General features: G+C 38.4%; 1 protein-coding gene across 3 annotated transcripts in view; it reads left to right on the top strand.

Annotated features, from left to right (window-relative positions):
* Nucleotides 1–25049, top strand: part of LOC134217961 (guanine nucleotide exchange factor DBS) — a 502406-nt gene that overhangs the window by 168395 nt on the left and 308962 nt on the right. For all 3 annotated transcript variants that reach the window (XM_062696807.1, XM_062696808.1, XM_062696809.1), the window contains exon 7: nucleotides 13042–13221. In XM_062696807.1, coding sequence (XP_062552791.1) covers nucleotides 13042–13221 — 180 coding nt within the window. The remainder of the gene's footprint in view (nucleotides 1–13041; nucleotides 13222–25049) is intronic.

Genomic DNA, 25049 nt, shown 5'->3' on the forward strand with positions numbered 1-25049 from the left:
TTCACACTAAACTCGCGAACTATTCTTGATGACGGTGCACCAAAGTTTGGAACCCTCACAATGGGAACTTGGGGCGGACAATTCGACCGGTTTATACAATTTTACACGCGACGGAACTTCTTGTATTTCGGATTCCAAAATCAACTAGGGTATCTGTTCCATTATTAATAACATGCTCCTATATCAATAACATTCGTAAAACAGGCAATTTAGGCTCAATTTGTGTCGTGTTTTGTTGTTTTCCGGCGTGCTCACTGCTGAAAAAAATCACAAAAATGAGAAACAAAACAATTAGCGCACCAATTCTTTGTTTTCGAATGGTATTGATTTGGGTACATGGTATGAATTCAAGGAGCAGTTCCCCTACGATGTGATTTCTTTGACCTCTATATTCATACTGGTTTGTTCACAAAAAACGATGATTTTAGTTATCCAAATATGTATTTGTAGCAAAAGGGGAAAGGAAATAGCAAACGCAAATTTACATATATTCATTAAATTCATTTTGTTTGAAACTTGTTCTTTTGTGAATTCAAATTGGGAGTTACAAGTTCAGATGACTTAAATTAACTAAGAACAAAGGCTCTGTAATGATCTGCGAGGTGCATGAGCGCAACCGGGGTGGGAATTTTACTTATTATTAAAGGAATTATGGATCACAAAATGTTCATCCGCATTTTGAAGGAAAATGTGAACGCCAGAGCTGAGAAATTAGGCTTACCAGGAGCATAAATCGTTCAACACAGCCCAAAATACCATGCTGTAGCTACTCTATAATACCCCAATCAATTCAAAACGCCTCTACAGAGCCCAGATATGAAACCAATTGAGCACTTTTGAAAGGTGCTGAACGACAAAATTCGTAAAAGTCACATTACCAACAACAACGAATTGAAGTCGAGTCAAGTACGAGACACTGAAGATGGCCTTACTGTTGAGGTCGCAATACGTATCTGTCAAGATACAATTAGGTGGTGGAATTCAATGAGATTGTACAAACTCGTCTTATGACAAGTGAACGAATTGAAAATAGCATTAAAAGAAGGATGGGAGAAAATCCCGTCCCCCGTCACGGCTAATTTGGTCAGTTCCATGCAGTGTTGTAAAATGTCATTTGCATTCGTTTGTATAATTTTCCCAGAACTTGTTTCAGAAGGTAGCTATCAATTCATGTTGTATGACGAACTTATAGCGGTTAAATGGGCCTACAACTTTGTCTAACGAGACTTTGCTGTAAATATGTAATCTGGGGCGTGGGAGGCAAAATGTCATTCAAATGACATTATGTCAAATGACACGTGACATTTTGGAGAGTTTTCACTCTCCAGCCTTTGATGTTATACTTAGAGCAATGTACCCTTGGACAAAAATATAACCCTACTCAAGCGTTATGAGTACATTCAAAATTATGGAAGAAATTTTGCTTCTAAAGAAAGTTATGAGCAAATTAGTCAAATGACATGCAGATGACATTTTACAAGCCTGGTTCCAGGTCCCAAAGACTACAAACCGTCAGAGATACAACTAAATATTGAATTCCATTCTACAACTCTTGTTTCCGTTTGAAAAGTGCGGAAAACCTGAGTAGACGCATACTTTATGAGCCCATATTTCATGAATTGTTATGCAGGGTTGGGAAAAATCAAATTTTCGAAAAATCGAGAATGATCAAACTCACCCGCGATTTTACTTTTAAATTTTCAAGTGATTAAAACTCGCCAGCGATTAAGAATCGTTTGGAAGTCGTATCTTGATTTGATGCATTTACCGTTACATTTTGAACTCGTTTTCCTCACTAGCATGAAGCTATAACGCCAAATAGAAGATATAACGGGACTGTTGGCAATTATCTATTATTAGTGAAGATTAATGATCGAATGAAAATTCTGTGTTTATTATCGTTTGAGTACAAAATTTGAGAAGTTGTCGCTGGCGACAACTCGCCTACTGTTTTCACGTGAGAAGTTTTCACATGAAAATTGCAATCATGATCGTCTGATAATGATTAAGCACAACACTGTTGTTATGTTTTGTTACACTTATTTTTGTTATTGTTTGGTTTTTTTGTTCGATTTTTAATAATAAAGATTAAATGATTAATCTGCTAATCTGCGATAGTTTATTTTTTTGAGCTTACTAGATTCTATCTTTGACATTTTCTAGAAAACACACAGCTAGACGAATACTTTTTAACTTTTTTTCATCAATGATGGTTTAGCGAAATTAAACCATTCGACATTTCTGGCGTTCTGGCAAATTCAGTCACAGGGAGCTTTCAACAGAATTATTTGGCATTTGTTGATTGTTTTCTCAACCTACTATTTGAAATAAATTTGATGGCATGGTCAAGGCCAGGGTTCTTATATCAGAGTTCACTCACTTTGACAGTAGATGGGAGAGATTAGCGCGTGGGTGAAAAAATCATTCCCAGTTCCAAACGTAAACAAACTCGGTGACTGTCCCATACAAAAATTCAAGATGGCTGATTCATGTAATTGGCATACACCCAGGTTTTTTTTTACGCGGTTGGAATTCATCAATTTCTCAGTTAACATGAACTTTCGCAGTACTTTAAATACCTCATTGTTTCATTGACGCTGAAGGTCTTAAATGACTAAAACCAAACCGTGTAAAACAAAACCTGGGTGTACTGCAACTCCATCTTGATCAACGCAACGCAAGCCGATCCGCTATTTTTTTTAATTACCACATTAAATTCATCGAAAATATCATGGAAAATTCTTTGAATTTACAAAACGATTTGAATCTGCTCGTAAAATTTTTATGATTTCCTACGCGAATGCAGAAGAATTTCGCGTAAGATTTGTCGTAGCCAAACAAATTTCCGCTCAATTTACTCTTCCGCAAAAAAAATCTAGTGAAAATTAGAAAGCGTCTTTTTGCATTAAGAATCGAACAATGAATGATCTTCATTTGTTTTCTATTTGTCCAAGAACTTGACGATCCCTCCCCAGGCCATTTACGAGTTGTGGGGTTTGTCCAGGATGTGGTGGGGTTTGACAGTAGGCCCTGTTAAACTCCTATAAACAGCTGCATGTATCCGCAAGTAGGCCCCACCAAAACAACCCTGTGACGCTCAAAGTGCACAAGCCCAAGTCCTGGTGTCAGGTGGGGCTGGGACACTAAACAGACCTGACACGAGGCCCTCCAACGAGATAGGAGGTTTGGTCACGATTGGGAGCTTGGAATATGGAACTGCAAGTCGCTAGGTTTCGCAGGTTGCAACAGGATGATCTACGATGAATTACATCCCCGCAACTTCGACGTCGTGGCGCTTCAGGAGATTTGCTGGACAGGACAGAAAGTGTGGAAAAGCGGGCATCGAGCGGCTACCTTGTACCAAAGTTGTGGCACCACCAACGAGCTGGGAATCGGATTCATAGTGCTGGGCAAGATGCACCAACGTGTGATTGGGTGGCAGCCAATCAACGCAAGGATGTGGAAGCTGAAGATAAAAGGCCATTTCTTCAACTATAGCATCATCAACGTTCACTGCCCACACGAATACTACCTACTGTGGGATATCAAAATCGTCATCGGTGACATGACCGTACAGGTAGGAAGGGAGGAAATGTATCGACCGGTCATCGGACCGGATAGTTTGCACACCGTATCAAATGATAACGGCCAACGATGCATACACTTCGCAGCCTTCCGCGAAATGGTGGTCCGAAGCACCTTCTTTCCCCGCAAAAATATCCACAAGGCCACAAGGAGATCACCTATCCAAAAAACGAAAAACCAAATCGACCACATTCTAATCGACGGTACATTCTTCTCCGACACCATGAACGTCCGCACTTACCGCAGTGCGAAAATTGAATCCGACTACCTCATTGCTGTATGCCTGCGCTTAAAACTCTCGACGGTGTACAACACACGTCGAAGTCGGCGGCTACAAGACGGTGGATTAGCCCAAGGATACTCCCACAAAAAAATCTTTGGAAATTCTTCCTGAAACTGGCACTTACTTGAATAGGGAAGTTCTCTGCGAAAAAGCTTTAGAAATTTCTATGGGAATTCCGAAACGAGTTACCGGGCAACTTATAATAGGATGTCTGGAGGAGTTCATAGAGTAATTTCCGGAGAAATTCTTGTCGGATTTTTTGGAAGAACTCATTCAGGAATTTCTGGATGAAAAAGTGGGAGATTTTCTAGAAGAATTTCCGGGGTTATTGTTTCAAAATATTGCTGTAATTTCCTGGAAAAAAAAATCTTGAGAAATCTTAACGGGCTTTTTGGATGATTTTTATAGGAATTTTAAAGTTCCCGCAGAAGTTTTGAGAATCCCGGCAAAAGCTTCCGCGAGAATTTCTTAAGTTATTTCCAGAGGAATTCCTAGGAGAATTTTTGGATGTTATTCAGAAAAAAGTTTTGACGAATTTTTTGGGAAAATATATGAAAAAAAGGCATATGAATTTTCAGACAATTCTTTAAAAAAATGTCCGGGAGGATTCCCAAAGAAGAAAAAATCACTGAACAATTTTCCAGAAGAGTTTTTGGAGGAATTTTCGGAAGAATTCCCGGGCGTGAGTGGAAGGTGGATATTGAAGACTTCCACGTGAGCTTCTGAAGAAATTCAGAGGGACCTCGACAAATTAGGGGGAATTTCTGAAGTAACTCCAGAGAATGTCAGAAGGAGTTCACATGGGAATTTCTAAATGTTTTACTGGAAAGGAGACTTGGATATTTCTAAGGAAATCCCGAAGTGAATTGCTGAAGAAATCACCGAGCAAATAGGGGATTTTTTGGTAAATTTGAAAGAATTAACGGAGAAATACTTGGCAGTACTACAGTACTGATAGTTTTCGCGATCGTCATGTGAAAGCGAAAACAGTTGCATTTTCATTTTCAAGAGACCAAATGAAAATGTAGTGGGCTCCCGGTCACCTGTCACATTTCAAGCAGTCATGATGGGAATGTTGCTTTGTTTTGAAATCTAAATATGTAAATAATTTTACTAGATCTGTGCAAATAACGTTGACTAGTCGATAAAATAATTATATTGTCCCTGATTTTCGAGTTAGAAGTAGAAGGAAAAACAGCTTGTTTACAATAGTTTGATGCGCTTTCGTGGAATGAAAATCCGTGAAAATTCGGCGGAATTCCTTTCATTGTTTATGTTTTCTATGAAAGTGGGAGAGAATAAAATGTAAATATCGCGTGACCACTCTCAATTAATAAAAAGAATATCTCAGTACTGCTTGGCAATAATTTAAGATGGATGTTTGGCGGAATTTTCGAAAGAACTCACGGAGATATTTTTTGAGTAACTCCTTTGCGTCCTAGTCAATTTTTTGGAGGAAGTTCCGGAGAAAATCCTGGAGAAACTTCTGGAGGAATTCTTGGAGGAACTTTCGGAGAAATCCCTGGAGGAACTTTCTGAAGAATTTCTGGAGGAGGTTTCGGAGGAATTTCTGAAGGAACCTCGGGAGGAACTTCTGGAGAAACTTCCAGAGAAATTTTTGGAGGAACTCTTACAGGAGCTTCCGGTGGAATTCTTGAAGAAACTTCCGGAGGAATCCCTGGAGGAATTTCCAGAAGAATTTCTGAAGGAATTTTTGAAGCAACTTCCGGAGGAATTCCTGAAGGAACTTCCGGAGGAATTTGGAGGGAATTTTTGGAGGAACTTCTGGAGAAGTTCCTAACTTCCAAAGGAATTCCTGGAGAAACTTTCGGATAAATTTCTGGAGGAATTCCGAATTACTAATGTACGAAATTGATTCATGCCGCCGCCAATCATCAACGGCGTGACGCCACGCCACCGCCCATAAAACTTCAATCGCCGCACAGGTCTTGATTGAATATCAAGTAAAATACTTTAGGGAATTTTCGAACAAACTTCTAAAGTATACCAGGAAAAGCTTTTGGGAGAAACTGTTGTTCCAGGATAAACTGTTTTGGGGAATTTCAGTAAGACGTCTTAAAGGAATCTTAGAAGGAACTCCTGATTGAATTTCTAGTGGAATCCAGGGATGAACTTCTGAAGGAACTTCTGCAAGTAGACCATAACTATTATATCAAACTAAAAAACATAACAAAATAAATAAAACAAAAATAACTATTCAATCAAATAAATATATCCTCATTTTAGAATGATGCCGCCAATTTTTTCTTTTCAAGAAGATATTTGTCCCCGAGAAGTGGATTGATTTTAACTAAACTTACTGTAAACAGAATTGAACAGTTAAACATCTTGTAGCTAATTCAATTTTAAGAACCACTATTCACATGATGGAATTAACTTACTCCTCGGGGAAATATTGTCTATTCTATTAGGAGAAAATTCATGGGAACGGGTTGTAGAACTGGGCTAACTTAAAATGGGCTTAAAATAATTCATAAACGCAATAAATTGTTCAATTTAGTCAATCCTGCCCAACCTTTTCAAGCCACGGGCCAATTTTCAGAATGACCACTTGCTGGTGGGCCAGAAAATATTCGGTAATATATTTTTTATACATTTTCAAAATAATCAATGTAAAATACATTTTTTTCAGAATGGCTAATTTTTTTTAGAAAAACTAAGCACGATTTTATTGCGTTTGAACAATCTTTTTTGTGTGCTTATTTTCTTTTTTTTACGTAACAGGTCTTTTGGTTGATTTCACAATCGGTGACCGAATTTCGCAAGCATATAATGAAGATCAACAATTACTTTACACTGCTTTCATTCTTGATATGAACTGTTCACACAGATATGTATTTCTGATGAGAGAAAATATCTTACAAGAAATGTGTCTTTCTGAAATTTAGATTTGAGCTCGTTGTTGTATTGGAGGTGAATTGTCTCCAACAACTTAGGTAAATTATTCACATCAGTGAACAGTGTTGAGAAACTGTGTTCTCGATTTATTCACGTAAGGTAGTTTTCAATTCTTCGGCGAGAACTTTAACTCTACACCGTGATTTACGACAATTATTACTGCAGGAGGCATTTCCCAAAGGCACAAGATAGCATCAACAGTCGATATGCATTTCCTCACAATTTCTCCGTCCTAGAAAGGTTTATCCGTATTGCCAAAATCTCATTAACAGCAAAACTGGCGGTACTGCATTATCCGACTTCGTGCTTGCCAAGATTTATTTTTTAATCAGTAGTAACCTACAGAATTTATCAATGAGCTAGCTGATCCGTCAAACTTTGTCTCGCCTAACATAAATTAGTTAGCACAAACGTTTATTCACAAATTAAGCCAACATTGCTCTGCGTTTCGATTTAATTTGGCAGAATGATGTAAATAGTAGTTTATGCAACTAGTTGCAAAAAGATGTTTTTTTCAGCACGAGTTGTACGTTTATTCAACGAGGCTTGCCGAGTTGGATAAATACTACGAATGCTGAAAAAAAAACGAGTTTTGCAACGAGTTGTACACGTTATTTTTTGCAATGACGAAAAATGGGCTTTACTATGATAAATCTGGATCAAAATGGTACAGTCTGATTTACGTCACATCATAATTCTGGCCTAAAAATCATGTTGCTGCACTGCCCTTCTACGCATAGTTGTCCCATGTTAGTTTTTGTGGATTTTGACTTTTCACCATAGAGCAGTCTATTTTGATGTATACTTTTAGAAAACTCTAACAGATTTCGAACTTTGTTCGGAAAATCATTGAAAACAACATCAAGTCTATTTGTCCCATTGCTTAATTTCTACGCATAATTGTCTCGCGGTGATTAAATTCATCATTATGGTGGATTCTGTTATTTTATGGAGCAACACACATTGAAATAGCATTTTCTGTTTAGATCTTGCAATCTTAACCTGTTGCACTGGTTTAATGGGGGTAATTTGTACAATACTCATTCTAAGCGACATAATCACTTCAACCACGTGGCAGGTTCACTTCCATAGATAAAGCATGTGGAGACATATGTCAATCGCAGTAGTCATTCACGAAATCATGCATTGAACGGGGCTGATATGCGTAGAAACCATAAAACAAGTGCTCTATTTCTCGGCATAACTGTCCCGCCAAACTATTTTTATGATCGTTGTCGCAAATTCTATTTGTGAGTGAAAAATAAGAATGATTTCAATGAAATTAAGTCTTCTGAATGGTTCTGTGATGTAATAATCTTATATTGCATTATGGTTATACGCCAGCAATGAAAATTAGTGTTCTATTTCAAATGTCATTTTCTCATTTGTCGTTTTTTGAATTTGGTACAAGCATGCGTAGAACGGCAGTGCAGAAAACAAACAGATTCCATGGTATCGTGATAAACGTGATGCTCGACAAATCATAAAGCGATAGATAAACCTGCCTTTGGGAAATTTTGATGTCATGTCCATTAAACAATTTCATTTATTACATGACATGGAAAAGTAGGCCGTTTTATCACTCAAATGCGAACTGTAAACCAGGTATTATGATCAGGAATAGCAAAAAAAATTTTTTTTTTTCACATGCCGAATTGGGTTTCTTTTGCTTGATTAGTTCTCGAGTTATGCAGAAATGTGTGTTACATTTGTATACCGGGGAGGGGTCTCGAACCACCTTAAGAACTTTCCTCGGCTCCAAAACCCCTGCATACAAATTTTCACACCGATTGGTTTAGTAGATTCCGAGTCTATAAGTAAGTATACATAATAAAAAGCATCGAGAAGCCAGATAAAAAAGCATGCGCCGCGGGCCTCAAAAAATATATCGAGGGCCGCATCCGGGCAGCCCTAAATTAAGTGGATAGCTATTCTGCATCTTAAGAAAATCATTTATACATCCATAGGGTGGCTGAAATAGTAGTTTGTGCAACAAGTTGCAAAAATATGATTTTTTCAGCACGAGTTGTAAGTAAGTAAGCCAAATCGTTCAACGTTTGGGCGGTGCTAAACTCGTTGGAAGTTTATATATGCAGAAACATCCAAAAACGGTGATTTGAAGTTGGACGGCACAATTTAAGATCAAGAACCATGATACTCATTCAGTTCTTGTAGAATTGAATACAAAATGTTATGCTGAAAACCGTGAGAAGATTAGAGTTTATTACGCAAAGATATTAGCATTTTACTGGAGTGTTGTAGGGGTGAATTTATTTCTTTTCAAAGGTAAAAGAAACGAAATTTGCTCAAACCCCACTTCACAGAAATGCTAATAACTTAGCCAGGCAAACTCTAATCTTCTCGCGGTTTTCTGCATAACATTCTGTATTAAATTCTTCAAGATCTAAATGAGTATCATAGTTCTTCATCGTAAGTTGTGCCGTCCAACTGCAATTCACTATTTTTGGATGTTTCTGCATATATTTTTGCATATAGGGTAAAACGTCCTATCGTTGTGGTATGTCCTAATGTTGTGGTAGTGTTTAAATAGTCCATCCTGGATATAACAGCATCAAAAACAATTATGGATCCGTTAAAACTCTTCGAATCAACCTTCAGAACACCTTTTGTTTGACAAAATTCCGTTCAAAATGATGTAAAATCAACGCTTTCCGTTAAAAAATTGCTTCCTTTGAGCCTATTATTGCGGTAGTGCTAAGGTCCTATTGTTGTGGTATCGCTCTCCATAAGAAATACAGGCAATACCGTAACAATAGGACTGACCTTCAAAAAATACCGCAACAATAGGCAATTGCGTCCTATTATTGCGGTATTTTGTTTTTATTGTGATAAAATCAAAACTACATAAGTTTAGCACAATTGACGTAATATTTACGAAACAAGAGGTAACCAGCATCCTATTCGACTAGTGGAATATGAAAAAAGATAAACAGTTAATTTTTAAAGAATTTTCGAAATTAATTTTGTTTCGATGCGGCGCTTAAGCCCTCCATAATAGGTCGTTTTACCCTAAACTTCGAAAGAGTTTTGCACCGCTTAAACGTTGATCGATTTGGCTGAAATTTTGTCCAGCGCATCAGGGCATCAAATAGAACCGAATAAGAGGGCGGCCCATCAAAAAAATTGAAAAAAGTTTTTCCCATACTAATTTGAGCCACCCTAATCCATACCTTTACAATTTTTATCTTTCCTAACAATACTCTTAAGTGTAGTATGTAATCAACTGTTTCAGATGTTTCTTCAATTGTTTAAAATGCGTAAGACTGTCAAACATTTATGACAAGCTGCTTTTTTAAAAGGTTATGCTACTAAATTCGTTGTTAGCTCACAATTGTCTTTAATTCAGATGCGAATTTATTATGTAGTATACAAAGGACCCCACGCATGTGCCATGATCAAACCATATGCAAATTCTAACTAAAATCATACAGAAAATTGAACGATAAAAACTGTTTTTTTGGTATACGTACTTTCGAGGTAAAAAAACGGACTTGGTGGTCATATGGCTACCGCTTCTGCCTCATACGCAGGAGGTCGTGGGTTCAATCCCAGGCCCGTTCCATTCCTCCTACTTTGTATTTTTCATATATTTCTCATGTTCTAGCAATTGCTAGAACTGGAAATGGGCTTTCATACCGTTTCCATATTCTATTCCTATACCTACAGCTTGATTAGTTCTAGCAGGTTGCTGTTAGAATTCGAAATGAGCGGAAAAGCTCGTTTTGGCATCCAATTAGGATATACCTTTCTTTCGTTACTATCACATTGGCAACCCGTTAACCAAGACGAACCTCTGCCATAAAACCTAACCCAGATTCCAATAAAATTCCGCAGGAACTCGTGGCGAGTGCAGAGGTGTTCTCGGCTTGCAGTGGGCGAGTGACTGCATAATCAATTCCTTCCCATCCCGATGACCGTGAGGACGTGGCCAGCACCGTTATCGATCATCCAAAAATACTAGAGCTCTTGGACTATGCACATTGAGGTTGGAGAGCAAATCCCATGCTTCCATCCATTATTGGTTCCCTGTGCAATTGAGATTGTTCTGGTCGATCACGGAGTAGCAACTACGAAATGCACGGTCATCATGCTCATGTTCGTACGTACTATCGAGGTATGCCTGTATTGCTTTGGTATTTTACGTCTTTGAACAACTACACGGACAGATAAATCAACCCAAACTTTAAGGTCTCTAAATGCACTATTGAGAATATCGCAGAAAAAATTTACCCAAAATTGGGTAGTTTTCCCTTTCTTTCCCAAGATTGCTATCAAAACTAGAGCAAGATGCAAACACCTCACCGAGGTTGCTCAGCCCAAATTTGAGTAAATTCAATATTCTCTATTTTGGGTTGATCAAGGTCCGCTTTGGATAAATTAAACTCAGCTTTGGGTGAATTGTTTACATGGGATTAAAGGCAAACTACCTAGTGCCAGAAAAGTCATTTTACTCAAATGTGGGTTATTGGCCCAAATCACGGTTTTGAGTGCAAACAACCCACTTTTGGGTAGTTTTGGTTTTCAGTGTAGTTTATACCATTGCACTATGGACCAGGGTACAGATTTACGCGAAAAGATGCATTTTACACCAAAACTATATTTTTTTAGAAAAAACAATTGTTCTACAACATTGTTCAAAATAGTAAGGACATTATTATGGTGCTATCAGAAAAATAGGGTGGCCCATCATATAAAAAAAATAGAAAATGTTTTTTTTATTTCTCGGAATACTGACATGTTATGTTCTACAAAGTTGCAGCGCAGCTTATTCCAATATATTTTGCTAAAAAAGCTTTTTCTGTAGCTCTTAAGGTGGTTATACAACAAAGCCACAAATCGACCATCTTGGAAACCACGTGCTTTTTCTAGTGATTTTGCAAGAGCACGAATTGAAAGAACCACAACGACCATTGGAATGAAAAACCCGTAGATCGTTTGCTTACTTTCGCTAAACAATCGACTTTAATGTCAGCATTGTACGAACATTATTACGCTAGATTTAAACTTTTGATAATAGGAGTAGAAAACCGTAGGAATTTAAAATTCACCACATGGCTTGATTGTATAATCACCTTAAGTTGTTATAGCAATTTTACCTAATTGGATTGGGGTGTTCCTGAAAAAAAAACTTATTTTTGATCTACTTTTTTGTTTTAGATTTTTGGAAGAATTTGTCTTCGGGTGACTTTTAGAGCTAAAAAAATGCAACTTTTGATGGGTAAATATGCTCAATATCTATTTCCGATCAAGAGTTATAATCGTTTTTCTGTCAATTTTTTTTCAGAAGGTGATATCTCCGGTTAGGGCAGACCAAACAAATATGTTCACACGGCATTTGAAAGAGCAATTCATATTCTTTATTATGTCAAAAAATTGAAGATATGTTATTTTCAATCTCAAGTTTTACCAATTTTACTGAAGTCATGTTTTTTCAAGTAAATTAATATAACTCGACAGCGGAAGAAGATACAGACGATGTTATTATAGCAAAACACGCGTTTTGAAAAGCCCCAAAAGTCTTCAGAATGAGGCATTCGTGGCATTCTGACAATACATGTCAGAATTCCGAGAAATAAAAAAACATTTTCTAATTTTTTTCATATGATGGGCCACCCTATTTTTTGATAGAACCATTTTTTTTCCTGTCCGGGTGTGCCACTGCGACCAATTATTAGATCTATTGATAGAACCATAATGATGGTCTTACTATTTCTAACAATTTTGTAGAACAACAGTTTTTTCTAAAAAATATAGTTTTGGCGTTAAATGCATCTTTCCGAGTAAAATCCTGGACCATAATGCATTGTAAGGTATCAATAACAGAATGGAATATTATTGAATATGAAGATTTTTCGTCAAATCTATTTCAGTGATAAAATAAATAAATGCTAGAAAGTTCATTTTGACAAAAGGAAAACATTTTTGGTAAAAAGGAGGACGGGAGGACATTGTATGAAAAAGAAGGACATTTCCTCCCAAAAGATACCATCTGGTAAGGATACTTATGTTGGACTTGAGAGTGGCCTTTATAAAACTCCCTCTTCTATTACCAGGTGCCCCTCTGGCCCAGGTTTTCACTACGACAAGTGAAAATTAATAAAAATAAAGACTTGAAACCCATAATGAACTAATGAGGAATCGACATTTTTCGATATTTTTATTTTTAAATATTTATTCAATTATTTTTCATCTGAGTTATTTAACACTCAATATATTTTTATCACATTTCACAGGTCTTACAGCGAATCGACGACGTCCAGTTGATGTGCGACAAACGGGTAACAGTGCTCAAGAAGCTCACGCTGAAACCGCCTCGCCCAGTGCAAACCGTTACGCCGGAACCGGCAGTCCCACTGCAACCACCCGGAGGGGCACCGCATCCCATATTTCGCACCCGGCGCTCGTACAACAAGGTAAGTTCAACCCAATGCTACTTCAATGTTTTACTGACTCCACGTGGTACATGACAGCAGCCAGTTCTCAGTTACGCAATTCAGCCGAACTTTGGCTGAAATTCGGTGAATGGTCCCAAAATGACGGACCCTTCAATATTCGAAACAATAAAAAAGCGACCGAAAAGTCGTTACTTGGTGGCCTTGGCCGACAACGATTAGCGAAACGGGTAAATGTTGAGCTAAACACACGAAAGTCAAGCTGCGAACAGGTAATTTCCCTTGCAGCGTGGTTTTCGATTTGCGAAAATGTTTCACGTTGGTGTTGTGAATGTTGCCACTAAATGGGATGTCTATACTGGAGGCAACGGGTGGCCGTGTCGCGTACAATGGGAGACATGGGTGAGAAGTGGACAAAACAAGATTTGTCCAAACAAAAATTATTGCAACGAAAAATTTAATACACTATGCTTTTTTTTCTGTAAAGGTTTTTTTCTGTAAGATTGCATAACACACAATTGGTTAATTCAAAGCCTAACTTATAATGAGGCAAAATCCGAAAATTATTGAATTAACATTCCGGATTTTTTTTAAACCGCTCTATAGTGCGGAGAATGGAACATGTTATTGAATTGTTGCTGCGGCGCGGCGTCTGCAGACTGTTGAGCCACATCGACCTGCAGCAGCCCGCTATCGTGGTGGCAATTGATGGTGGGTTGTTCGAAATGTGCAACGGTTATATTTTATTCGTAGATATGCTGAATCTTTCACACACAGGACAGAAAATGGCACTGCCTACATATAGTAGATAGTGTACAATCTGTTGTATGATGTGCGGATGGGAATAAGAATTGAAGTGACTTGTTCGGGTCCGAATCTCCCAGCCGCAACTAAGGCTGTCGTTTTTTAGAAAGTGGTCCGGCAATATTCCCATTATGGCATTTTAAGTAAGTGATGCATATTGCTAGTAGGTGCATAATGACTTGTGACGGGGAGTTGCATAAACTTTGGCAGTTACGGTAGTTTCATACGTCATCACTTGAAAGTGATCGAATGCTTGATGGTATTATAATTATTCTTAATTATAAGTAATTTGGTACTTGCAAAATAATACAATCACTATTGTTGTGCAATGTGCGCGTTTAAAATTTAGAATAAAATAGATTCGAAGAATAATATAAGTGTTATACATTTTTGAGATTACGGACCCTGAATGCTTACAGATTTACATTTTTTCTTGAATGTTCATGAATTCTGACGGTCTTTCCGTAACTATTGTAGACTTGTTAGATCGTCAATTTGTTTGTCGCCAGCCCACCAACGAACAATAATTTTCAAATTTTATTCGATCCACTCGACGGCGGCGTTAGCCGCGTATGGTGAAGATTTGACCTTATTGGCTTCGTGCGGAAAAATGACAGCGAAAGTGAACGAGCCGCGGGAAAATTCGGTCATCAGATGGTTGATGATGGTTGTTACTGGCTTGTTTTCAAAGCGAAGAAAGTGCTTTCCTTGCTGTTCATTTCGGGAATCATAAAATTAGAGAAAAACGATGCTCGCCATCGCCACCAACAATTGATGATTAGAGAAAACCGCGATCTCGCCGCTAAACGGCGCTGGCGACGCCGGCGTCGTCGGCCCAGTTGAACATTTAATGTCTGTTTGGTACACCCGATTTGCTCCGGAATTGGCGAACCGCCACTGCGAGATCGTTTAGGATGCCGCCCAATAAAATGATTGTGCAGCGGTATGCAAAACCAGGGCAAGCAAGAGCCCACCGCAAGATCATATGCATTAACTGTTTGATTTTCTTTTTTTCTTGTGTGTGAAATGCGATTACCGGCCTGCAAGACTTGTTTTTTTGGACGAGCGCTTAGAGAGTCGGATAAAATTAGTGCACTGAAAAAGATGAGTAAAAATAGCAGTCGTCTGAAGTGCCCCAATCAATGGAAGAGCTGGAAACAGTAGTTGAATGCTTTTGCAAATTGAATGGCATTGAAATTGGGAGAAGGTCAGCTTTGTTTGTAAGTAGCTTATAACTTCTTTTCTCCAGATTTATAGATAGCAGCATTAAACAAAATTGCAAACTTGAAACATGTATGTATAAAGCTTAAGCTTTAGAAAATCACATTTCTCCACAAAATCAGACGAAAAAGAAAAAAAAATACTTTTCAAGAACAAGTTTTCCTGGTATTATAAATTGCTCAGGGAGAACCCAGTCAACACAAACTCGTATATGACGCCACATAAGATGCTAAAGAAGAGGCGATATATGGTAAAGTTGTATGGGGAAGTACGTATATCGCCTCCACTTTAGCACCTTATATGATATCATATACGATCTTGTGTTGACTGGGAATCTACCAGATCCAGATCCTCTTTGGATTATTTGAAAAATTGTTCCATCCATAAGTTTTTCTAGGCTAGACTAGAGACACCTTAAAACTTTCAGCAAAATGGGACAGACATTCTCTAACAAGGTTTCCACAGAGCTCTTCAAAACTAACATTTCCATGTATTTCCCAAGAATTTCTGTTTTCTGCTACTTGCACAGTAAATTGCTTTAGATTGTGTTGCAATGTATCTCAAAATATTTAAATGTTCGATCAACAAGTTTTTGAGGAATGAAAGAAAATTCTAACTACAGTCGACCCTCTACATCTCGATATTGAAGGGACAATCGAGATACGGAGAGATCGAAGAGTGTAAAAAGCATTGAAATGGGTATTGTAAAACCTCTTTTTACGCTCTAAAATCCAAAACACGCTTATTTTATCACGATCCAAATTAGAAAAAACGCTCCCTTTTTATGAGGAAAAATTTGACTATTGAATTTCAACAATGGGTAGTGCTCAAAAGTTTCATCTCCTCATAAAAAGTCCCTATGCAAAATTTCAGCTCAATCGGACTTCGAAGTTTGATTTTTTTGAAACACGAACTTTTTTCTTGGGAGAGTGTTTCTACAGGAAAATTTCGAAATAGAATTTTTATTTTTGATGCCAAATGTCTTAAAAATGCATGAAACGTCGAGATCTGGTGTTATCTCGAAAAAAAAAAAAAAATTTTTTTTGGGACCTAGAATTTTTTTCGAGACCGATTTTTTTTTATGTCAAATCTCTTTTAAGGAATACGCCACATCTCGACGCTTCATGCATTTCTAATCCATTTGGCGTCCAAAATAAAAGTTCGATTTCAAAACTTTTCTGTTCCCGTTCATTGGGAAATTTCGTGTTTCAAAAAAGTCAAATTTTTCAAAATTTGACATGGAACTGAAACGGAAATAACCAATCTTACACAATACAAGTTTTATTCATTTCTTAGATCAACAAACTTTTTTACCTCTAACAAAGCTATCTAAATATTCACAATATTTTTTCATAGTAATTACTCCTTCTTTGAAAATTGCTCATTCTCAACTTTGATTACTTCTGCTCGAAATTAAATGCATTTCACAAATTCCGTTGGAATACACCCAACTTGTTATCAACTTGTTTTTGATCGACCTTTTGTTTCTTACAACCTTTTGTCCTTTTCGACGTTTTGTCTCTTTCTACCTTCTGTCTTTTCGACCATTTGTCATTTGAAACTGACTCGCTCTCACTGCAAGGTGGATTTTTCAGGGTCGGATAAATTGGCACACGCTTCACATCTCCATTTTCAAACTCAAAGAACCATTCATTCATTCGGGAACGGTGGGAAACGGAATGCCTGCCCAATGAGGTGACCATTTCTGAATTAACATAAACTCAAAATTTAACACTCCTCAAAAGCCTTAAGGAAAATACCTTTCTGTTTAACCCAATGAAGACGAGACTTGATGGCTTCGATTTGAGCCCGGGAAGACGAAAAATGAATTAACTGTTGGACCTTATTAATCAGGGAATGCAAATTCGTCAGAGAGAGACAACTAAGGTTTTTCATTTTTTTTAATACTAGCTTTAATCGTTACTTGGCAAATTCCTACTCTTTATCTCGCTACGTCACACTTGATAGGGTACTTGCGTGTTTCGTCGAGCATCGTCATGCTCGGAATCCGGATCCTTGGTGTCTTCAAAGCTCAGCAAGTGGCCGCTGCTTGACGACGAGGAACTAACGGCGCCTTGCCGATTTTGTCCGTTGCGCATTATGCTCGTTTGCTGTAGAATGTTGGTGGGTTCTCGACCGGCTGGCCGAAACAAGATGGCGGATGGTGATTTTGGCGGGTTGTGTCTTGATACTGGGTGATGTTAGACAAAAGGTGATCACCGCGTGGGTTAGATTGCCGTTTCACTCGGGATGTGGACGTCGAGTTGCTTTCCACCCCTTTGGCACATCGAGGATTCCGCGTGCGTGTTGAAAGTCGTGCTTCGTGCCGATTTGCTTCGAAAGAACGGAAAAGGCCCACTCGTGGACCTGCCAAAAGGCATTAGTAACCCTATCGCGTGACGTCTGGTATTCTATTTTACAATTTTCACAGTATTTTTAGCAATTACCTTTTGCCAAATTTTGCCAAAAGACTGTAATAGAATCACTACTTTTATAATTGAGGTTAGGATTTACAAGATTAGTTTTACCAACCGTACTATTGTTTTAATTAGGTTTTCCTATAGTTTTTTTTACATCGTACTGCTTTCCGTACTATAGTAGGTTTAAGGACGAAATATTCGCTTATAATTAGGTGCAACACTTTTCTTCCATAATTTACATAAAATAATAGGAAAAATATTTTAAGCTCTTTTAAGTGGAATGTATTCAACCGTTTAAGACGAGTTAAGCTCTCCATTTAATTCCATCAATTATTTCGATATATTTGCAGATACGTTTTATTACTACAATTTTCTCTATGGTTGAGGCAGAAAGAAAACTTTCTTCTCCTTGGCTGAGGTATTTATCAGGAAATTTGTGCCAAGATGGAGCTCAAACATCGTCCAAATACGATATTTGACGTTTCATGTTTCTCCGACCTTTGTATGTATGTTCTTGTACAAAATATGGTGGCGGCCTCTATTTGTGAATGTTTTTAGGACATTGTCATTCGTTTCACTACTTTTTCCAACTGCTGTGAATAAATATTCAATGACAAGGAATGGGTGAAAACGGTCTGAGTTATGCGGTTTGTCAAACTGCAAGTGGGAGACTTCACTCACTTGATGCTGTCAGTTTGCATGGATAGGGTGGGATGAAAAAGGAAATCTGCGGTGGAGCCAGCAAGTCATTTCTATGAAACCGAACGGTTACACATTTCAACCTTTTGTCTTTCGACCTTTTGTCCTTTCGACATTTTGTTATAGATTCATCTTTGCACACCAAGTAGATCTTGAACCAAATTGGGGATGCCTTTGGCATGTGTTCCATTCCAGCCCAGATAACCCAAGAGTATAGATCTTAAGGTCTCTACCTAGCTATAGCGTTGATACACCCATTCCTGGTGTAATGCAGAGCTCCATAATCGCCGGTCTTGGGTGATGTTCCTCCAGTTTCCCCGAACGTTCAGTGTCTCCAGGTCCGATTCTACCGCGTGCAGCCAGCTTGTTCGTGGCCTACCACGAAGTCGCCGGCCTCTATCTGGTTCTCTGTTGAATATTGTTTTCGTTATTATTTCTTCCCTCTTCAGTGGGACAACAGCCTCATCTACGGCTCTGCGATCGATTCCAATGAGGTCGATGTCGTCCGCAAAACCCAGGTGCATATGTGACCGTATGATGATAGTGCCGTTCCTCTGCACGCCATATCTCCTAATAGCTCCCTCTCGACTCGACTAACTCGAGTACAATGTTGAACAATAAATTCGAAAGTGCATCAACCTGCTTCAGTTTGTCTAAGGCCACAAACATGGTTGACACTTCGTCTGCAATCCGAATACTTGATTTCGAGCCATCCAGCGTTGCACGTATCAGTCTAATCAGTTTCGCCAGAAAACCATGTTCGGACATTATCTGCCACAGCTCATTCCACTTCACTGAATCGTACGCTGCTTTGAAATCAATGAACAGATGGCGAGTCTGCAAGTTGTACTTCCGGAATTTATCAAGGATCTAACATCTGATTCGTCGTTGATCGGACTCACGAAAAACTTGCCTAGTATACGCCGACGAAGGAATCCTCGAGCGGTCTCAGTCTGTTAAACAGGATACTCGACAGAATTGTGTACGCCGAGTTCAGAAAGATGATCCCTCTGTAATTGATACACTCTGATGCAGCTGCTCACTTCCGTGCTTGAGAAGCTCGACTGGGATCTCGTCCTTTCCAGCAGCTTTACTGGTTTTCAGATCGTTTAAAACCTTCTTTACCTCGTTTAACAAATCTTCGAAGTGTTCCTTCCACCATAGTCTCCTCTGTCAGCAAATTCCTCTTTCGGTCATTGCACATGGCGGGCACTGGCGCAGTCTTATGCCGCGCACCATTGGCAGTTCCGTAAAACCTCCGCATATCGTTTCTACCCATGTTCTCCTGCGCTTCAGCTATCACACTCTCTTCGTGTTGTCTTTTTTTTTCCTGCGGTGGTTTCGTTTCTCTTCTGCCCTTGCTACACTGTACAGCTCTCTGCTGGAACGGATACCAGCCACTAGCAGCATTTTTTCGTCCGTCATTCGCTGCCACTCCTCATCAAACCAACCATTTCGTTGGCGTCGCTGTGCAGTACTTAACACTTCCTGTGCTGTTGTAGTCACTGCTTCGTAGATATTTTCCCACAATCTGTCGACATCGCCAGATCTGGTGGCATCTTCTATTCGCTCGTTCTGCTTTTGATGGTACTGTTCAGCAACTCCTTTAACTGACAAGCGTTGGATATTGAAACGCATCGTTCGTAAATTGTTTCGTAAATTCGTGATGCTGGAAAGTCGCGCCCGTGATGCTGGAAAGTCGTGTGTTGGGCACTCTCCGTGGGCCTTATCAAGGCTTTCATAGAACTCATCCTTCACGTCATCAGGCTTATCGTTAGTTGGGGCATAGATGTTGATCAGTTCGCTATGTGATCCACCGCCGGGAATTCACGTTCTCCAGTTCTGGGCCACCGTATTTCCTGGATTGCCATACTCACACGCCGACCTTCTGCAGCTCACAAGCCAGGCGCCCAACACGTGCGGGTTCATTTAAAGTTCTCACGTTCCCAGATCCGACTGTCCAATCGTTGTCCTTTATTCGTTGCCGGGTATGTTGCCGTTTAATCAATCCGTTTGCTCTACTTTTGCCTTTCTTGGTAACTGTAGAATCTTTTTACTTGGGTTGTGCTACCTACATCGCGTTGAAGGGGCTGCCTTCTCGATGCTGACACGATGCTGTGTAGAGTAAGCCACCAACATGCGATGCTCTCCTGCATTATATACTCTGTCAGCTTGCTAGGTACATATGAGTACCGGCGGAGTACATGGACAAGAGCCTAATGGCAAGTCATCAGTGTAAGCCAAGCTGTCCGTCAGGTAAGAAGTGTATCAAGAACGCAGTGGGTGATTTCCTGGTGCAGTTTAAGGCAACACAGATGCACCATGGTGTGCACAGTTTGGATTAGAGTCCCTCGCTGGCACTCGGACGATAATCAGCCACCCCTAGCGTGGGGAACAGACGCTCGATCAGATTTGCACCTCCGGAGAGGAACTAATCTTCTCTTTCCTGTCAGCTTTAGACCATAGCTCCCACCGGGGTGCTCGTATCCCGGCTAGCGCCACGACGAGGTAGGGATAGGAGTTGCTGGGTAAGTTGCTAAGGACCGCGAATTGTGGCCTATTTTATTTTTTCAGATATGCATCACCCAGCATTACACATTCCAGGCCATCCAAGAATTTTATGTATTGGAGTACTTACTAAAAGATCTATTGTCTCTGTTCGAGAACTAACATGCTCTTAATGATCATTTGAACCAAATATGATTTGACTTCTTGTTTAGGGCTAATCCAATTTGATAAATCTCGTTAATAAAGATAATTCAATGCAATTCAATTTGTTGTATGGAAAGATCTAACCACAGACATAACACATCGAACATTTACTCATCAAATTCATCGTCGTTCAAACACTAACGACATCTGTTGATTTCAGTTAGTTGGGCAAATCAGGAACCAGATGGCGGTAGTGAGGAAACGTCAAACTAGAGCAAAAACGATGCGCGCGTCACGAGTGATCGATTGGCCAACTAATGATTATTTGAATTGACCAGTAAATCAGTGAACGATGGAAGTTTGACGAGTGTTATGTCTGCTTGTCTGTGATCTAACAGCCATTAGTGCGTAATCTCAAGAAAGTTCTCGGAAGACTTGGAATAAAAAAAAGATGAGGGCGTATTCAATTTATGGATTACAAAGTCCATTATCCATTTTGAAAAGAGATAACAGCCGTTTAATAACACGTGCAGGCCTATACTACTCCTAGGAATTCTTGGATGAACTGAAATGGATTTTTTTTTGAACGATCATCCATATCAATTCTAAGGATCACATTAACCGTAAACCATTTAAAAAGCCAGTAGCTCTCAAGAAGCTCAAGGCCTATATTCTTCTGTCTTCCTTCTTTTGCCTTATATCTCTCCACTCACTTCTCACTACTTAATATCTCGCTTCTCACCTTATAATTATCATTTCTTCTTCTCACCCCTGCTTCTGTTTTTCTCACTACTCACATCCTTCTTCTCACTTCGCAACTATCACATCTCAATTCTCACCCTTTCTTATCACTCCTCATTTCTCACTTTCCACTATTCACATGTTACTGCACACATCTCACTACTCAATACTTATTTCCGTTTCTCAGTACTCACTTCTCACTACTCTGCACTCATTTCGAAAATCTCATTTGTGACTTTTCAATTTACTTAATAAGGAAACAAATTTTAAGTTTTCGGCTAAACGGCATTCGGCCAAATATAAATGTGTTCCCTATCTCGATACCTCCTTAACTCGATTTCCCTAACTTCAATATCGAGTAAGAGAGAGTGAGTACATATAACGGAAATGTCCATGGCTTGTTCATACCACACAGTATCAGCCTCATTAATGGATCCTCAGGGAAAACAATATAGTTGCAATGACTTGAATACTTTTTACATGAGGAACAATTTTTGATTTCTTTTGAAGTTTCAGCAGATAATTTTTCTTCCAGGAGTTCCTCGGAAATTTTTCCAGACGAAGCGATTCTTTAATAATTGCTTCGTCTTTTATGTCTTTGAAGATTTCATCTAAAATTTCTTTTCATTCTAATATTTTTGGTTTGCTCGTTATAATCTGCCGGAGAACCCGTAATGACTACACTTATCCCATATATGGGTCACTTTGTAACAATAATTAGTCACTCCAATTTGCATGTTGCTTGTATGGAAATGACTCATATTAGTGTGTGACCCATGATTGTGGGGTCAAAGATTTTCGCGCTTTTTTATGATCCTTTTCACATTTATAAAAACCCAGATTAATCCACCTAGCAGTGATGATGCCTTTCTCGTGCATTATAAAATATATTGAAAAAATCACATTAGAAAGGTCAAAAAAGCTCTTTGGGGGAATAGATCACATTTTTTCGATCATTTTTAATATTTTTGCCTTGCCACCATTCAAAAAAATTGTTCTTTGAATTTTCAAGGGGGACCTTTGGGGAAAAACAATGTTTTTTCAATAATTCCGAAAAGCAATGATCGGGCCCATTTCCAATAGCAAACAATTCCCCGTCGAATGCAACTTGTTGCGAGTAAATCGGATAATTCTAAGTTCTAAAAAGTGTGCCTACAAAATTTGTACACATACACACACATACACAAAAAAACAGACGTCACCTCAGTTTGTCGAGCTGAGTCGATCGGTATATAACACTATGGGTCTCCGGGCCTTCTATCAAGTTTTTTTTGCAATCATATAGCCTTTCGGTACAACTTTGTTGTACGAGAAAGGAAAAAATGCATATGTTACAAATATGCGATCGTGCGGTAGTACAATGATTAGCGATAGTAAATACAATGATTAGCGCAACGGCGCGTTTTGAAAAATACATATGGATTAAAATTCGATATGTTTCCAACTTTCCTGATTCCCACGTAGTGTTTTTTCACCAATGTAATATTAAAGTTCAATAATACTACATAGTTGTATGTCATACATTGATTTTGCATCCCTTTGTGTAATAATTGTACAAGTACATTTGTGAAAATGAAACCAACAATTCACATAAATATAAATGAAAAAAAAAAGCCGCATAATATGAAAATAAGTACACGAGAAAGCATGTACGTAGGTATGCGATTTTTATTTCCAACGACGAAACTTTTACAGCTGTGTTGAGGCGAAGTCATCGGCTTCGGGTCTCTAGCGCGTGTGTGTTCGTCCATTAGTTTTCGTGTTCCACATTTGAAGCTTTGGAAAACTTTGCTTGAGAGGTTAGCATCATCAATAAAGCACGAAAGAAGCAACACAAACATTCATGCTGTCAGTTATATACACGGTGCGAAATTTATTCACCGCATGCAGAAATGCTACACCCTTAATTTGTTTTACTCAATATTGTGCGGTTACTTGCTAAGTTTTTTTAAACTTTATTAAGAGTCTGTCTCAATTGGATAATTAAACTGAAATTAAACTTAAAAGTGACATTTCAATAATTATCAAATAACCCTGCTCGCAGAGCAAGATTACTTTTGACAGATATCGAATCATTTTCCATCGATGTCCTATTGGAATTGCTGGGTAGCACCAGCCATTCTTATAACGGGGTGATTTTTAATTTTCGAACTGTCACTTTTAAGTTTAATTTTCCAAATGAGACAGACCCTAAGTGTTATTTTAATCTCCAGATTATGTTCAACACCGTACTTGCTAAATGGACACGGTCGGTTAAAGTAGCTGTTCCTTAAATAGTTCGTTAAAGTAGTCGCTAGATTATTCGCTGTTGGTTTGAGCGAGACAGAGTATATGTCAAAAAAAAAAAATTAACCAACAATCTGCGGTGTATTGTTCGAAATGAACGTTTATCAGCAATGGACTTTCTGCTGTACTATAGATCTCGCATAATTTATCAAAAGGACCTAAGTAACATTTTTTTCATGAATTAATTTGAGTACTACAATCAACAGAACAACATGAAAGCTATTGCGATTCTTTTCTAAAATTAGCATACTGGCTCACCAGTTACGCGCCGGGTCCCATGCGCCGAGTTGTGCGCCATGCAAAAAGTAAATAAACCAATGTCAAATAGATGTGAGCTTTCGGTAAGCTTTTCCACATTCGCTTGTAAGGTATGTAGCATATTGGCGTCCCTTTACGAAAAGATATTTTAAGTGAAATTGTTCGAGGTTTAGTAGTTTTTTGCTTTTCTTTCGCCTGTGTTGCGTTCGGTATATTGTTTAAGTGGATATTAGTAGTGCAATTATGTTTAATTTGTGATGTAATATTCTACACTTAAATTGAGTAAAGTACCATAATATGACACAATACCTTAGCGGCGCACAACTAAGCGAGGCAGAGGTGAATGAGCAAAATGCTATAATATCTCGAGAATCACAATATTGATTGCAGTATTCAAATTAATTCATGAAAAAAAATGTTACTTACGTCCTTTTGAAAAGTTAAACGAGAATTCATGAAAAAAATTTACTTAGGTCCTTTTGAAAAGTTATGCGGGAAATGTAATAAAATGCGTAAAGCCAAAATAGAACTTTTTGGGAACTTGCAAGTGTTCTGATTGTTAAAGTTGACTTTTTGTAAATTTATTGGTCAATATTTAAGAAGTGCAGTTAAAAGAAAAGTGCATACTTAGTTTATTCAAATTTGATTCAGACTATCTTTTGAAAAGGGTCAAACTTGTTTTTACTGATTTTTTCAAATGGATATAATCGAAAAACGACCCTTCCTACAAAAAAGTGTTGTATGGGTGACTATCGCAAAATCAGTCAA

This window comes from Armigeres subalbatus, chromosome 2 (assembly GCF_024139115.2).
Source record: "Armigeres subalbatus isolate Guangzhou_Male chromosome 2, GZ_Asu_2, whole genome shotgun sequence".
Classification (NCBI taxonomy): Eukaryota; Metazoa; Arthropoda; class Insecta; order Diptera; family Culicidae; genus Armigeres; species Armigeres subalbatus.